At 54.7% G+C, this 16141-nt stretch overlaps 1 protein-coding gene across 4 annotated transcripts in view; it reads right to left on the bottom strand.

Moving 5' to 3' along the window:
• Positions 1–746: 746 nt before the first annotated feature.
• Positions 747–16141, bottom strand: part of plat (plasminogen activator, tissue) — a 28044-nt gene continuing 12649 nt past the window's right edge. For all 4 annotated transcript variants that reach the window (XM_059967718.1, XM_059967727.1, XM_059967747.1 and 1 more), the window contains exons 4-14: positions 15794–15925; positions 14024–14134; positions 13759–13933; positions 10420–10511; positions 9565–9739; positions 8343–8437; positions 6579–6777; positions 5423–5559; positions 3947–4087; positions 3190–3341; positions 747–1429 (exon numbers count right to left, since the gene is read on the bottom strand). In XM_059967718.1, the coding sequence (XP_059823701.1) occupies positions 1232–1429; positions 3190–3341; positions 3947–4087; positions 5423–5559; positions 6579–6777; positions 8343–8437; positions 9565–9739; positions 10420–10511; positions 13759–13933; positions 14024–14134; positions 15794–15925 (1607 nt within the window). In that variant the 3' untranslated portion in view covers positions 747–1231. The remainder of the gene's footprint in view (positions 1430–3189; positions 3342–3946; positions 4088–5422; positions 5560–6578; positions 6778–8342; positions 8438–9564; positions 9740–10419; positions 10512–13758; positions 13934–14023; positions 14135–15793; positions 15926–16141) is intronic.

Below are 16141 nucleotides of genomic sequence, written 5' to 3'. Positions count from 1 at the left end.
ACAGCGCTTTACAGTGCCAGCGATAGGGGTTCAATTCCCATCACTGCCCGTTAGGAGTTTGTATTCCGTTTCCTCTGGGTGTACCGGTTTCCTCCCACATCCAGGAAACGCACAGGTTACGGTTAGTAAGTTGAGTAAGTTTCTGGCGCTATATTGGCACCAGAAACGCTGCGACACTACCCACCCACTCATTCCTGGACTCCACGCAGAAGCCTTGAGCGTTCAACTCTACCTCAACGCGCATTGTGGGCCTGCAGTCACGGGCGCAGGATTAATGCACAGTAGCCCTCAACGAAATCGGTAGAGGGGAAAAGCGGCAATCTGGAATGGGGCAGAGGGAGCAGGGAGCTTTTTCTCTTCGATTTCACCTTTGGCTGTGGGAGGGGCTGCAAAGGTCGGGACTCTGTCCCAGTGCCAGACTGGGACGGCCCCGAAAGCTATCAAACAAGTACAATTTGAGTGCTCGTACAGTGTGGGCAACTATCGAAAACTGCTGGTCAAACCAGACTAAAACGTTTCAGCATTAGGATTGTTTCGACTCCAGTCAGTTGGAATAACTGAGAACTCCCAGTCATTGTGTGTGTGTGTGTGTGAGTGTGAGTGTGAGTGTGTGTGTGTGTGTGTGTGAGTGTGAGTGTGAGTGAGTGTGTGAGTGTGAGTGAGTGTGTGTGTGTGTGTGTGAGTGTGTGTGTGTGAGTGTGTGTGTGAGTGTGTGAGTGAGTGTGTGTGTGTGTGAGTGTGAGTGAGTGTGTGTGTGTGTGTGAGTGTGTGTGTGAGTGAGTGTGTGTGTGTGTGTGTGTGTGTGTGTGAGTGTGAGTGTGAGTGTGAGTGTGAGTGTGTGTGTGTGTGTGTGTGTGTGTGTCTGTGTGCAGTGTACATAGGTATGCATATATATGTGTGTGTGTATGAGCGACTCAGACCCCAGGCTCATCTCCCCCACCCAGAGTCGCCAGGCTGCAGACAGAACAGGGTCTCCCAGGGGAGGTGTTGGGATGTCAGCCGGTACAGGACTGGATCGGAGCGGAGCGGTTGTGCCGGAATACTACGGAAAGCGGCAAGTGTCCATCAGCGCGGGCAGAGCAAGTTCTGCTTTAGCCAGAAAGCAGCTCGTCAGAGGGACCCCGACGTCCGGCAGAGCCTGGGGGTGAGCTTCCTCTGTCACTATGTCCTCAGCACTGGGGTGGTGGGGGGGGGTGGTCAGGCATGGGGTCGGAGGTGCTGCCTGCGTCATTTACTCTTGCTGGTTGAAGCTCTTGTAATAGGGGAGTGTGCGCTTGTTTATGTGGTTGTAGATCCATCTCAGGTAGTTCACCACCTTGGTGTAGACGCCGGGAACTCCCTCCCTCCCGCAGGAGATGCCCCAGCTGATGATGCCTTGTAGACTCATCTGCCCCTTTGCCTGGCAGACCAGCGGACCTCCGGAGTCGCCCTGTGCAGATGGAACAAACAGAGCTGGGGTCAGGGAGCTGTCAGGGTTCGTCAGCCGTAAACCGAATCAACCCACCCCCTCCTCGTACCAGACACGGCAGAAAGCTTCCTATCTGGATGTATCCCGCTCGGCGAGGCAACTGTTCCACCCTCGACCACTACAAACCGTTAGAGACTTGTGGACACCAGGCTCTCCTCCATGGGCTCCATCTTGTTGCCTCGGTAAAGGAGCCAGCTCAAAGATCCCACCTGTCCCCGGACGTCCTCTCTTCTCCCACCCCTGTCCCGTCGGGGAGATGGTCCAAGAGCCTGAGGGCACAAACTACCAGAGCTTCCACCTCCCTGTTATGAGACTCGTGAACACTTCCCTAGTACGACAAGACGGACTCCCAACCTCATAATGACCTTGCACCTTATAGTTTGCCCGCACTGCCCCTCCTCTGTATCTATAATGCTTCATTCTACATTCTGTTACTGCTTTCCCAAGGCACCATTATAACCATAGAACACTACAGCACAGAAACAGGCCCATCGGCCCTTCTTGGCTGTGCCGAACCATTTTTCTGCCTGGTCCCACTGACCTGCACCTGGCCCATATCCCTCCATACACCTCTCAAATGTTAAAAGTGAGCCCGCATTCACCACTTCATCTGGCAGCTCATTCCACACTCCCACCACTCTCTGCGTGGAGAAGCCCCCCCCAATGTTCCCATTAACTTTTCCCCCTACACCCTTTACCTCTGGTTTTTTTTCCTCCCCTGGCCTCAGTGGAAAAAGCTTGCTTGCATTCACTATCTATACCCATCATAATTTTATATCCCTCTATCAAGCCTCCCCTCATTCTCCTACACTCCAAGGAATCCGTTGTAATGAGTTGATTTGTGTGGTCTGTATGCCAGTTTTTCACGGTACTTTGTGACCAGAGTATGCTAATCTGTCAATTTCATCCGGGGCATCTTTTCAGCAAAGCTCCAAAGTTGCTACATCGTTTCTGTAATTGGTGACCAGAACTGACTACAATGCTGTCAAGTTCAGTCCAACCAAAACTTCAGCACGAAACCCTGATTCCTACACTTGGCGGCCACTTTATTAGGTACACCTGCTCGTTTATGCAAATATCTAATCAGCCAATCATGCGGCAGCAACTCAACGCATAAAAGCATGCGGACACAGTCACGAGTTCAGTTGTTGCTCGGACTGAACATCAGAATGGGGAAGAAATGTGATCTGAGTGACTCTGACCGTGGAATGACTGTTGGTGCCAGACGGGGTGGTTTGAGTATCTCAGAAACTGCTGACCTCCTGGGACTTCCACGCACAAGAATCTCCAGAATTTAGAGAGAATGGTGCGAGAAACAGAATGCGACCCATGAGGGGCAGTTCTGTGGGTGAAAACTCCTTGTTAATGAGCGCGGTCAGAGGAGAATGGCCAGACGGGTTCAAGCTGAGACGAGGGTAACTCAAATAACCGGGCATCACAGCTGTGGTGTGCAGAAGCACCTCTCCCGAACACCAAACCTTGAGGTGGACGGGTCGCAGCAGCAGACGGCCATGAACCTACACATAGTGGTCACTTCTTCTGGTCCACGTGGCCAGTGAGTGAATTATCAATGCCCTGGCCAATGAAGGCGGCCATACCATACGTGCTTGCCAGCACCCAATTCACTTTCAGGGAGCTGAGGAGTTGGACTCCAAGGCCGGAACATCAATCTGCCCCTGCCCCCACCCCCCCCCCCCCCCCCCAGCTGTGGTTACACTAACCTTGCAGGCGTCATCTTTGGTGCCCTGGGTATTGCCAGCACAGATCATGTTTTTGGTGACGGTGTGGTTTTCCAGCCGGGCCGGCGTGCATTGGCTCGCCGGGTAGAGACGTACGTGTCCCTCCTTCAGCTTCAAGGAGAATTTATAATCGTCTGAGGAGGGCAAATCAGAAGGGCAGATGTCAGAGCGAGAGTCACAGCTTGACCACTCAAAACCCCCCCACCCCCCACATTCGACAGGCTTGCGGCTGTCCTTGGCCAAGCCTGCGGCCTGAGACAGTGCACTTTGACCCCAGTTACAGACCCTACGAAGACACGATGACTTCCCGTTGCGTTGCAGAGGAGCTAAGGATGATGGAGGTGAATCTGAGACCATGATCTAATTGGATGGTGGAGCAAGAACTCGCTCAGGACGGCAGCATCCATCATTAAGGACTCTTGCCACCCAGGACATAAGAGCGGGGGGAGCCATTGGCCTGCTCCACCATTCAGTAAGATCATGAGGTGAGTGAAGTTATCCACGTTGGTGCAGGAGCCTGATGGTAATCACTGTTCCTGAACCTGGCGGTGTGGATCCGAAGCTCCTGTACCCGTGTAGCATGATGGGGGTGTTTGATAAGGATGCTGCTCTCCTTGCAGTGGGGAGGGCTTTGCCTGAGGCTCCTGCCTGCAACTCGGAATCAGCTCAGCGGACGTTCCCCCCCCCCCCCCCAACCGTGTGCCGCCTCTCGGGTTGAACCGCCCGCGGATGCACTTACACGGCTTCACCCTGCCGTATCCGGAGATCTCACATTCCGTCCAGTCGGCCAGATGCTGCCCCTCACGCGGCAGGCACACCGTGCGCACGGACCGCGTCATCTTGGCGCACTTCCCATCCTTGGAGCGCAGCTTGATGAGGGCTGGAGAGGAGGGGAGGAGGGGGGGGTTACACGTCAGATGGATCGAGCCCAAGCTGCCAGGGTGCCGGCAGCTCTGCTGATGGCCGCGAGGCTCGGCAACCCACGGCGTGACAGGTCTGTACACAGGGAACGAGCCCTCCCCCCAACCCTCGGGTCCGTACACAGGGATCGACCCCTCCCCCCAACCCTCGGGTCCGTACACAGGGATCGACCCCTCCCCCCAGCCCTCGGGTCCGTACAGAGGGATCGACCCCCCCAACCCTCGGGTCTGTACACAGGGAACAACCCCCCCCCCCAGGTCTGTACACAGGGAACAACCCCCCCCCCCCCCAGGTCTGTACACTGGGAATGAAGACCCCCCCCCCAACCCTCGGGTCTGTACACAGAGATCGACCCCCCCCAACCCTCGGGTCTGTACACAGGGAACAACCCCCCCCCAGGGCCGTACACAGGGAACAACCCCCCCCCCCACCCTCGGGTCCGTACAGAGGGATCGACCCCTCCCCCCAACCCTCGGGTCCGTACACAGGGATCGACCCCTCCCCCCAGCCCTCGGGTCCGTACAGAGGGATCGACCCCCCCAACCCTCGGGTCTGTACACAGGGAACAACCCCCCCCCCCAGGTCTGTACACAGGGAACAACCCCCCCCCCCCCAGGTCTGTACACTGGGAATGAAGACCCCCCCCCCAACCCTCGGGTCTGTACACAGAGATCGACCCCCCCCAACCCTCGGGTCTGTACACAGGGAACAACCCCCCCCCAGGGCCGTACACAGGGAACAACCCCCCCCCCCCCCCAGGTCTGTACACAGGGAACAACCCCCCCCCCCCCCCCCAGGTCTGTACACAGGGAACGACCCCCCCCCCCAGGTCTGTACACTGGGAATGAAGACCCCCCCCCCAACCCTCGGGTCTGTACACAGAGATCGACCCCCCCCAACCCTCGGGTCTGTACACAGGGAACAACCCCCCCCCAGGGCCGTACACAGGGATCGACCCCTCCCCCCCACCCTCGGGTCCGTACAGAGGGATCGACCCCTCCCCCCCACCCTCGGGTCAGTACACAGGGATTGACCCCCCCCCCACCCTCGGGTCCGTACACAGGGATCGACCCCCCCCCAAGTCCGTACAGAGGGATCGACCCCTCCCCCCCACCCTCGGGTCCGTACAGAGGGATCGACCCCCCCCAACCCTCGGGTCTGTACACAGGGAACAACCCCCCCCCCCCAGGTCTGTACACAGGGAACGACCCCCCTCCCCCACTCTCTGGTCCGTTCACAGGAAACGAACCACCAGACTTGGATGGGGCAGGGGGCAAGAGGAATGGTCTAGTACCTATGTCATTGTCGTAAGTTTCTTCAGTGTATTCCTTGTGAAGGTAGTATTCCTCCACCTCCAGTATCTGTTCCCCGACTGAACTCTCCTCCACCTTCGTTCTGCCCAACACCACTTTCAGCTCTTGCGGCTTGTACCTGTTTGGGAGCAAGAAGCTTTGAGTAAACGGGCTCATCATGTAACCCGGGCGTCTCACCTACCTCCCAGTCTGAGGGTCACACCCTCCTCTGTACTCAAGAATCTCCCCACCCAGGTGTCGCCCCCTCTGACTGGCATCTGCACAATCCTGCCTCGGCACCCGAGTCTGCGCACATGAGGGTCTCTCCTCCTGAGTGGGGTCTCCCTCCCAGAAATGCTGGAGGAACTCAGCTGGGCAGGCAGCACCTGAAGAAAGAAGTGGACAGTCGACGTTTCGGGCTGAGGGTGCAGTCAGACTGTCGCCCTGAAACGTTTCTCTTCACGCGTGCTGACTGACCTGCTGAGTGTTTCTGGTTTGTTCCACTTTGCTCATGAGGAGAGGCTGAGGGCCCTTCTCTTTGGAGTGAAGGAGGAAAAGCTGACTTGACAGACGTGTTCAACAGGCACAGATTGAGCGGACGGGCAGAAACCTTTCCCCAGGGCAGAAATGCCTTTCAAATGATTGGAGGGATGGTTTAGGAGCAATGCCAGGGGTAGGTTTCTGACACCGAGAGAGCTGGGTGTGTGAAACACACTGCCGGGGGGCCGGGGGGGTGGTAGAGGCATCAGGGACATTTAAGACTCTCAGATAGGCACATGGATGATAGAAAAATGGAGGGTTAAGCGGGAGGGAAGGGTTAGACTGACTTCGGAGTTGGTTAAAAGGTCAGCACAACACAGTGGGCCGAAGGGCCTGTACTGACCGGTAGTGTTGTATGTTCTATGAAGTCAGCAGGACAATTCCCGAAGCGGGGAGAGATGTGGGAATATGATGCGCCCATTCAAGGAGAGACAAGAATGGAAGTTGAAATCAGACAGCAGAGGTCAGGCTCTTTGGACCACAGTATTGTGCCAGCCTTTCAGCTTACTCCAAGATCAGGTTCTACGTTTTATGACTATTGTTAGTAATTTGCATCCCAGTGGTCTTTGTCTCTGATCACCCGCGGTCCCTAGGCCCCCTGGTTCACCAACTACTTACTTCTCATCAAAGCAGTGAGCCGCGGTCAGGACCCAGCACGAGGCGATCAGGCTCCCTCCGAATCGGAACCGCAGCGCTTTGCCCCGTTTGTCATAGTACAGGATGGCTGCCTGCCACGGGTGGGAGGTGATGTCGACGAATGCTCCACCTGTGATCCGGAAGTGCTGGGGCATGGGGTCTCTCTTGCCACAGTTCTCCTCTGCAAGCGGGCAAAAGTTTCCCGTCAGACTTAACAAGGCCAAGTTTGGTGACGGGGAAGAGGGTCGTCAAAGGGTTACATCAGGATATAGACCAGTTAAAGACTGAAGCATGCCTTACAGGTTGAGTGAACTTGGCCTTCCCTCCTTGAAGAGACGGAGAATGAGAGGTGACCTGATAGAGGTGTATAAGATGATGAGGGGCATTGATCAGAGGCTTTTTCCCTGGGCTGAAATGGCTAACATGAGGGGGCATAGTTTTAAGGTGCTTGGAAGTAGATACAGAGGGGATGTCAGAGGCAAGTTTTTCACACAGAGAGTTGTGGGTGCGTGGAATACACTGTTGGTGACGCCGGTGGTGAAAGCAGATACAATAGGGTCTTTTAAGAGACTCTTAGATAGGTACATGGAGCTTAGAGAGACAGAGGTAGGGAAATTCTAGGCAGTTTTTAGGTTACATGGTCAGTACAACATTGTGGGCCGAAGGGCCTCTAATGTGCTGTCAGTTTCTATGTTTCTATCTTCATTTGTCAAATGTACCTCAAAGTTATACGGTGAAATGTTGCGGTTGTGTCACTGACAAACGCAGTTTGAGGGCGTGCTGAGAGCTGTCCGTGTGTGTCACACACAACTTACTAACCCAAATCCGTACACCTTCGGAACAGAATGTGGGAGGAAACTGGAGCACCTGGAGGATACCCGCAGGTTCAGAGAGACAACAGGAAAACTCCTTACAGATGGTGGCACTGTAAAGGGTGAGACTACCCACTGTGCTAAAGTACACAACGGTCAACATTGGCAGAGAAGAGGCAGATGCAGTTTAATCTGGGCAAGTGCAAATGGCTGCACTTTGGGGACAGGATCTTTAACAAGGTGCCGTACATGAGGCTGCTAAAAAAAATAAGAGCCCATGGAATTACGGGAAAGATACATACGTGGATAGACTGTTGGTTGATTGGCATGGAACAGAGAGTGCGAATAAAAAAAGATCCCATTTTGGTTGGCTGCCGGTTAAAAGTGGTTTTCCACAGGGGTCTATGTTGGGGCCTCTTTTTTTTACGTTGTATATCAACGATTTATGTAATAGATGGCTTTGTGGTTAAGTTTGCCAATGATACAAAGATAGGTGGAGGGGCTGGTAGTGCTGAGGAAACAGAGACTGCAGAGAGACTTGGATAGATTGGGGGAATTGGCAAAGAAGTGACAAATGAGTTACAATGTCGGAAAGTGTACGGTCATGCACTTTGGTAGAAGAAATAGGTTCCCACAACCTATGGACTCACTACCGAGGACTCCATCCCATGTTCTTGATATTTATTTATTTATTATTATTTATTTTTCTTTTGCCCTTGCACATTTCCTTGTCTCTTGCATGCTGTTTGTCTGCCCTGTTGGGAGCAGTCCTTCATTAATTCTATAATGGTTATTGAGTGTGCCCGCAAGAAAACGAATGTCAGGGTCATAAATGGTGACATCGATGTACTTTGAGAGTAAATTTATTTTGAATTTGAACTTGGGATTGTGTCAGAAGGAGTGTGGGGGGGAGTGAGAGGGGTGTGATCCTCACCTGCTGGGTTACAGTGTTTAATGTCACAAGATTCCACGGTGACTCCACGCCTTCCCTTTACGTAGCACCATGGTTCTGGAGTTCCGTTGGGATTCCTGGAGAGGGACATTGAGCAAGAGTTAGCGAACAGGTTTTGGGGGGGAAAGAAAACAGCTTGCTAGACTAACCCCACCTCTTGCAGAGAGTGGCAGGTACCGGGGGCAAAGGCAACATCAGAATCAGTCTTTGAAAAGCCACTTGGACAGGTCAATGTGTTCTGTTTAGAGTTCTAAAGGAAAGCTTCCCTGTAGATTTGTAGTTTGGATTTATTTGTGGCACGTACATTGACGCATGCAGTGAAGCCCATTGTCTGGGTCAAATGAGATCAGCGAGGATGCCCACAGGTCACTAACTATAACCTTGCATCTTTGGACTGTGGGAGGGCACAGGACCACCCGGGGGAAACCCACGGGGTCACGGGGAGAGCGTACAAACCCCTTCCAGACCACGGTGACTGCTTGGCGCCGTGCTAGCCGTTACGCTACCAAGCTGCCCAAGGATACGGGCCAGATTTTGGCAAATGGGACCAGCTTGGGTGGGCATCTCGGTCAGCACTGACCAGATGGGCTGAAGGGCCTGTTTCTGAGCTGTTTCAACCTACCACTTTGCTCCGAGTGGGTGTTCCTTCCATTTTTTCCTGCATGGGCACCTCCTTCTCTCCATGCGCCACCACAGACCATTCTGCCCATCCATCCATACTGGCAGACAGACACCCAGCACTGGGCCTGCAGCCATGCACATCTCAGTCTGTCAGGGGTAGGAGGGGGGGTTTCCTGTGGCAACTCCCACCCCTCTGGGTGGACACATCCCCCTCCCAATCCCTCTGCCCTTCGTTTTAGAACTACCTCACTGAGGGAGGCAAGGTAGTGTACAGTGAGGCCCGGCTCAGCTCCTGCTGCTGTCTGTCTCCCCGTGGCAGTGTGGGTTTCCTCCCACATTTCAGAGACATACTGGTTGGAGCTACATTGATTCTGGAAGTATAATAGCTCACTCTTGGACTGTGTTGGAGTTTAAAGCAAAAATGACACATTTTGCACGCATGAAAAATAAAGTTAATCTTTTTTTTCCCTCTCCAAGGGAGAGAAGCTCCCCACCTGGGGCCTTTATTATTCCACTTACACCTCAGTACAGTTATCCCTTGCCCCTGTCCCGTAGCTTCTCCGGCCTCTGTACTGAGTCGTACCTGCAGAAGTTGTGGCTGCCAAGCCCCAGAGCATGGGCGTTGGGCACCCAAGCATTGTGTTCCCTGTGTCGCAGCACCTCAGAGTCCCAGCTGAGGCAGGGTCGCCCGAACTGTGAGTAGTCCTTCGTTCCGCGGTACAACGCTCCATTCTCGACAAAGCACTCGTCTTTGAATTCTGCGGACGGACAGCAGTTCGGTTACGGAAGTCGGTGCACCTCCAAGCCCTCCCAAGGGGCAGCTGGCTTCCCTCAGGGTGTAGAGAGGGTCCGAGTGCATCAGGAGGAGGCTGATGAGAGAGGGTGAGCTACACTTGGGGGGGGGGCAAGAGGAGCAAAGTCATGGAGAGGGAGAGAGAAAGGGGAGAGAGAGAGAGAGAGGGAGAGAGAGCGAGAGAGAGAGAGGGAGAGTGAGGGAGAGAGAGAGTGAGAGCGAGAGAGGGAGAGAGAGCAAGAGAGAGAGAGAGAGAGTGAGGGAGAGAGAGAGTGAGAGAAATAGCGAAAGAGAAAGAGAGAGGGAGAGAGAGAGTGAGAGCAAGAGAGGGAGAGAGAGCGAGAGAGAGAGAGGGAGAGAGAGAGTGAGAGAGCGACAAAGGAGAGAATGAGATAGAGAAAAAAGAGCAAGAGGGAAGTGGAGAGAGGGAAGAAAGAAAAAGAGGGAATGAGAGGAGTGAGAGAGAAGGAGAGAAGATGGACTTCGAAGAGATGGCAATATTGAGAGAGGTATTGGTGGGGCAATGGGGAGATGTGGAGTCGTTGAGGACCAGTTTTGTCTGGTCCAGCAGTAGGAGGAACTCACCATAACGGAAGGCAAAAAGCAACCCCCCACCCCCACCCGAGGGTATCTGCGGAGACTTACGCTGAAGGCAGGTGGGGACGCTGCACTTCTCCCAGGTAATGATGTGTCCGTTGTAGACGTGGCACCAGGGCACCGTGTCGTTGTCGGGGTTCCTGCAACGAGACAGAGGACACGCTCACAACACCGGGAGGGGTTTGGGGGGATTGCGGTGCATTGGGAGGAGGAATCGCCCAGGGTAAGGAAACCAAGAACCAGAGGGGTCAGGTTCACAGTGAGAGGGGGGATTCTCCACAGAGAGAGGGTCATCTGCCACAGGAAGTGGTAGAAATAGCAGAGTAGCAATTAAAAGAGACTGGGACGGGGACGTGGATGGGTACAGGCCAAATGGGACCAGCCTGGATGGACATCCTGGTCAGCATGAATGAGATGGACCGAAGGGCCTGTTTCTGGGCTGTATGGCGCTATGGGTTTACAAGACACCCAGACAGGAGCAGGTGAGCTAATGGCAGGCCGAGGTCACACTAAACTATCTACATAAACTGCGTTTAATATTAACAACTGACACACCTGAGAGTGTGCTGGGGGCAACCCACAGATGTCGCCACATTTCCCGGGGCCTTCACACCTTACCCACGTACCCGTCCTACACCACTCCGCCATGCCACCGCCCTAGTACTCCTGGCGACAGAGGAGCTGAGGACGGGTCGGGCTCTTGGGAGAGTCACCAGGGCCGGAGGGAGTAGGGTCTGTGTGGCTAGTGACAGACACCTCCCCACTACCCTCTGACGAGGAGGGATAGAACCCTCCCCGGCCGTGACACTCTTTGACGGTGAACACCATCTTCATGAAGTCCCGGGCATCAACATCTTGGACGATCTGTTCTAGCCCCATCCCATTGATGCAGTGGCAGAGAAGGTCCTGGCCCCATCCCATTGATGCAGTGGCAGAGAAGGTCCTGGCCCCATCCCATTGATGCAGTGGCAGAGAAGGTCCTGGCCCCATCCCATTGATGCAGTGGCAGAGAAGGTCCTGGCCCCATCCCATTGATGCAGTGGCAGAGAAGGTCCTGGCCCCATCCCATTGATGCAGTGGCAGAGAAGGTCCTGGCCCCATCCCATTGATGCAGTGGCAGAGAAGGTCCTGGCCCCATCCCATTGATGCAGTGGCAGAGAAGGTCCTGGCCCCATCCCATTGATGCAGTGGCAGAGAAGGTCCTGGCCCCATCCCATTGATGCAGTGGCAGAGAAGGTCCTGGCCCCATCCCATTGATGCAGTGGCAGAGAAGGTCCTGGCCCCATCCCATTGATGCAGTGGCAGAGAAGGTCCTGGCCCCATCCCATTGATGCAGTGGCAGAGAAGGTCCTGGCCCCATCCCATTGATGCAGTGGCAGAGAAGGTCCTGGCCCCATCCCATTGATGCAGTGGCAGAGAAGGTCCTGGCCCCATCCCATTGATGCAGTGGCAGAGAAGGTCCTGGCCCCATCCCATTGATGCAGTGGCAGAGAAGGTCCTGGCCCCATCCCATTGATGCAGTGGCAGAGAAGGTCCTGGCCCCATCCCATTGATGCAGTGGCAGAGAAGGTCCTGGCCCCATCCCATTGATGCAGTGGCAGAGAAGGTCCTGGCCCCATCCCATTGATGCAGTGGCAGAGAAGGTCCTGGCCCCATCCCATTGATGCAGTGGCAGAGAAGGTCCTGGCCCCATCCCATTGATGCAGTGGCAGAGAAGGTCCTGGCCCCATCCCATTGATGCAGTGGCAGAGAAGGTCCTGGCCCCATCCCATTGATGCAGTGGCAGAGAAGGTCCTGGCCCCATCCCATTGATGCAGTGGCAGAGAAGGTCCTGGCCCCATCCCATTGATGCAGTGGCAGAGAAGGTCCTGGCCCCATCCCATTGATGCAGTGGCAGAGAAGGTCCTGGCCCCATCCCATTGATGCAGTGGCAGAGAAGGTCCTGGCCCCATCCCATTGATGCAGTGGCAGAGAAGGTCCTGGCCCCATCCCATTGATGCAGTGGCAGAGAAGGTCCTGGCCCCATCCCATTGATGCAGTGGCAGAGAAGGTCCTGGCCCCATCCCATTGATGCAGTGGCAGAGAAGCCTCTACATTAGCTCCTGGATGTCAATGAGTGACATCGATCTGCAGGCTGAGTGGGGTCTCAACGACCCTGTGCTCAACTTCAGCAAAACCAAGGAAGAGTGTCGGCTTCAGGAACGATACGTTCGGGGGACACCAGTCCACATCGAGGAGTCTGCAGCGGAAAGTGTGAGCAGCTTCACGTTCCTGGGTGTCAACAGCTCTGAAGGTCTATCCTGAGCAAAACATATTGAGTGATTCAGGAACAGCTTCTTCCCCTCCGCCATCAGAGTTTTGAATAGTCCATGAACCCATGAACAGCTCCTTGTAGGTCCTTTCTTAAAACGAGGTCATGTGCACTGATTTTATGTCTCTGCACTTTTGCTGCTGCAGGCACAATCACTTCCACGTCAGAGTTCCCAGGATCGGAGGGGAGGTTGAGTGAGCCGGGGGTTTTCACTTTGGACCCAATGAGGAGGGGCTGGCTTGCTGGAGGCATTGATTGAGCAGACAGTCAGAGACTTTTTCCCCAAGGTGGGAATGACCAACACGAAGGGGCATCACTTTAAGTTGATTGAATTTAGAATCTATTTAAATTCTACATCCACCCCACAACGTGAGGGAGTAAAAATATTTGCGTTGTGACTCTGTTGCAATGTATAGACATGTGAATTTATAAGTCCAATGCCTTGTCGAAAGAAGCTGCCCCGTAGCCTGTTGGTCCTGGCTTTAATGCTGCCGTACCGTTTTAAAGACGGAAGCAGTTGAAACAGTTTATGGTTGGGGTGACTGGTGTCCCCGATGATCTTCCAGGCCTTCTTTACGCACCTGCTGCTGTAAATACCCTCACTGGAGGGAAGTTCACCTCCACAGATGCGCTGGGCTGTCCGTACCGCTCTCCGCAGTGCCCAGTGGTCAAGGTTGGTGCAGTTCCCGTACCAGGCGGTGATACAGACAGTCAGGATGCTCTCGATGGTGCCCCTGTAGAAGGGCTTGAGGATTTAGTGTCAGGAAACTATGGAGGAGGATATCGGAGGTAAGAGAGAATGGTCTTACACAAGGAATACCCTGCCAGGGGTGGTAGAGTAGAGGCAGATGCATCAGGGGCATTTAAGAGACTCACATGACGATGAGGTAGGATGATAGGGTTAGATTGATATTACAGGAGGATTAAACGTCAGCACAAGCTTGCGGGCCGAATGGCCTGTACTATGCTGTGCTGTGCTATGTCCTGCATAAGATGGGGGTACGTAGCAGTTCAGGTTCTGATTCCGGAGGGAGGTGGGTGAACAGCGGCTCCGGTACAGCTGGGAGGGTGCGTACCTGCAGAAATTGTGGTTCCCCAGACCCCACTGCTGGGCGTTGGTGGCGTGGGCGTTGTAGCGTGACTGGACCAAGGCGGTCAGTTTCCAGTTGAGGCACTGCTTCCCGGAGACGGTTTTGCTCCACCTACCGCGGTAGCTGGTGCCACGACCTCTGTAACAGTGCTCCTTGGTATCTGTGACGCAGAGGGAGAGGAGAGTGAGGGCTGGTGGGAGAAGGCGCGGGGACCGAGCCGGGTGCGCAGAAGAGCGGCGGTGCAACCTACCGATTTCACACAGCGGTCCCTCGTACCCGGCTTTGCACTTGCAGACCTGGTGTGCCGAGTACACGGCCTGCTGACACTTCCCGCCATTGTAGCACACGTTCTCGAGACAACCTGTCAAAACGTAAGGTACTTCAGTCAGAGTTCATCAGGGAAAGCACCTGCACTAGACCGGAAGCTCGCCAGCCAGAGGGTGGGGAACTGTTGGAGTTCACTGCCACAGATGGTTGTAAAGGCCAAATGGGTCAGGAGTGTTTGATGGCCCTGGGTCTGTACCTGCTGGAGTCTAGAAGAACGAGGGAGGATCTCATTCAACTTATTGAATATTGAAGAACGTGGGTAGAGTGGATGTCTCCTATAGTGGGGCAGTCTGGGACCTGAGGGCACAGCCTCAGAATAGAAGGGCACTCCTCCAAGAAGCAACTTCTTTAGCCAGAGGGTGGTGAATCTGTGGAATTCATTGTCACAGACGGCTGTGGAGGCCAAGTCACTGAGTATATTTAAAGTGGAGGTTGACACGTTCTTAGTTAGTAAAGGCCTCAACGGTTACACGGGGAAGGCTTGAGAATAGGGCTGAGAGGGAAGATAGATCAGCCATATACAATTAGCACTGGAGGAACTCGGCAGACATCTTTGGAGGGAAATAAGCAGTGGACATTTTTTGTCCAAGATTTCTTCTTTCGCTGTCTCCTTAGACTTCTCACAGTCCACGAGCTCATGAACTCTACCTCGATATTCCTTTGCACTATTTCATTCATTTTTGTAAACTTGTAATAACTTCCACGCATGCTGCAGCAGGACGACCATTCTCACTCACGGACACAGGGAGCCGGGACCACCCCGCGTGGACAGTTACCGCCTTCTGCGGCAATGAGGACACAGGGAGCCGGGACCACCCCGCGTGGACAGTTACCGCCTTCTGCGGCAATGAGGACACAGGGAGCCGGGACCACCCCGCGTGGACAGTTACCGCCTTCTGCGGCAATGAGGACACAGGGAGCCGGGACCACCCCGCGTGGACAGTTACCGCCTTCTGCGGCAATGAGGACACAGGGAGCCGGGACCACCCCGCGTGGACAGTTACCGCCTTCTGCGGCAATGAGGACACAGGGAGCCGGGACCACCCCGCGTGGACAGTTACCGCCTTCTGCGGCAATGAGGACACAGGGAGCCGGGACCACCCCGCGTGGACAGTTACCGCCTTCTGCGGCAATGAGGACACAGGGAGCCGGGACCACCCCGCGTGGACAGTTACCGCCTTCTGCCTCGCTCACGGCGGCAGCGATTCTAACGATTCAAAGATTAGCTTTATCTGTCATAAGAACATGAGCAATAGGAGCAGGAGGAGGCCATCCGGCCCATCGAACCTGTTCCACCATTCAATAAGATCATGGCTGATCTCATCTCCACCTACCTGCCTCTTCCCCATAACCCTTAGTTCCCCCCTCTGTGCAAATATCTATCTACCCCAGGTCTGAAATATATTTACTGAGGTAGTCTTCATTGGGCAGAGAATTCCACAGATTCACCACTCCCTGGGAAGAGCAGTTCCTCCTCATCTCCGTCCTAAATCTACTGCCCTGAACCCTGAGCCCATATCCCGGAGTTCTAGTCTGCCACGTGTGCACTGAGATGTGACGTTCGCGTCGACCACCATCGATGCACTGGCGGTGGCCCGCGAGGGTCGCCAAGCTTCCGGCGCCAGCGTGGCGTGCCCACGGCGCCCTGACCCCAACCCGCACCGGACCCAGGTTTTCCAGCCGCCGCACCTACCTTGCGCCTGGACTCTGTGACACCATATCGCCGAACTGCTGCATCGGCAGTACTTTGCCCCTCTTCTCTCCGACTGAAGCCATGACTCGCCCTCCAGGAACATGTGATGGTTGGTGGAGTCCCTGCAGTAATCTAGAATTCAGAAACAGCCCGAGTCAGTACCGCATCTGGCCAGGCAGACTCGGAGTCATCCCTCCCATGGGACGTAGGGGGAGCAGCCAGTGAGTTCTCAGTTCCTTGTGCAAAGCTCTGAACTGCTTTACACAACCAGAGAGGATGACAGCAAATAAAGAGGCCCTTTGGCCCATTTAGTCTGTTCCGAACTGTTATCCTGTCCGACCCCATCGA

The sequence above is a fragment of the Hypanus sabinus genome, chromosome 1 (assembly GCF_030144855.1).
Source record: "Hypanus sabinus isolate sHypSab1 chromosome 1, sHypSab1.hap1, whole genome shotgun sequence".
NCBI classification, from domain to species: domain Eukaryota; kingdom Metazoa; phylum Chordata; class Chondrichthyes; order Myliobatiformes; family Dasyatidae; genus Hypanus; species Hypanus sabinus.
The sequence above is the reverse complement of the archived record's forward strand: the minus strand, read 5'-3'. Positions and strand labels throughout refer to the sequence as shown.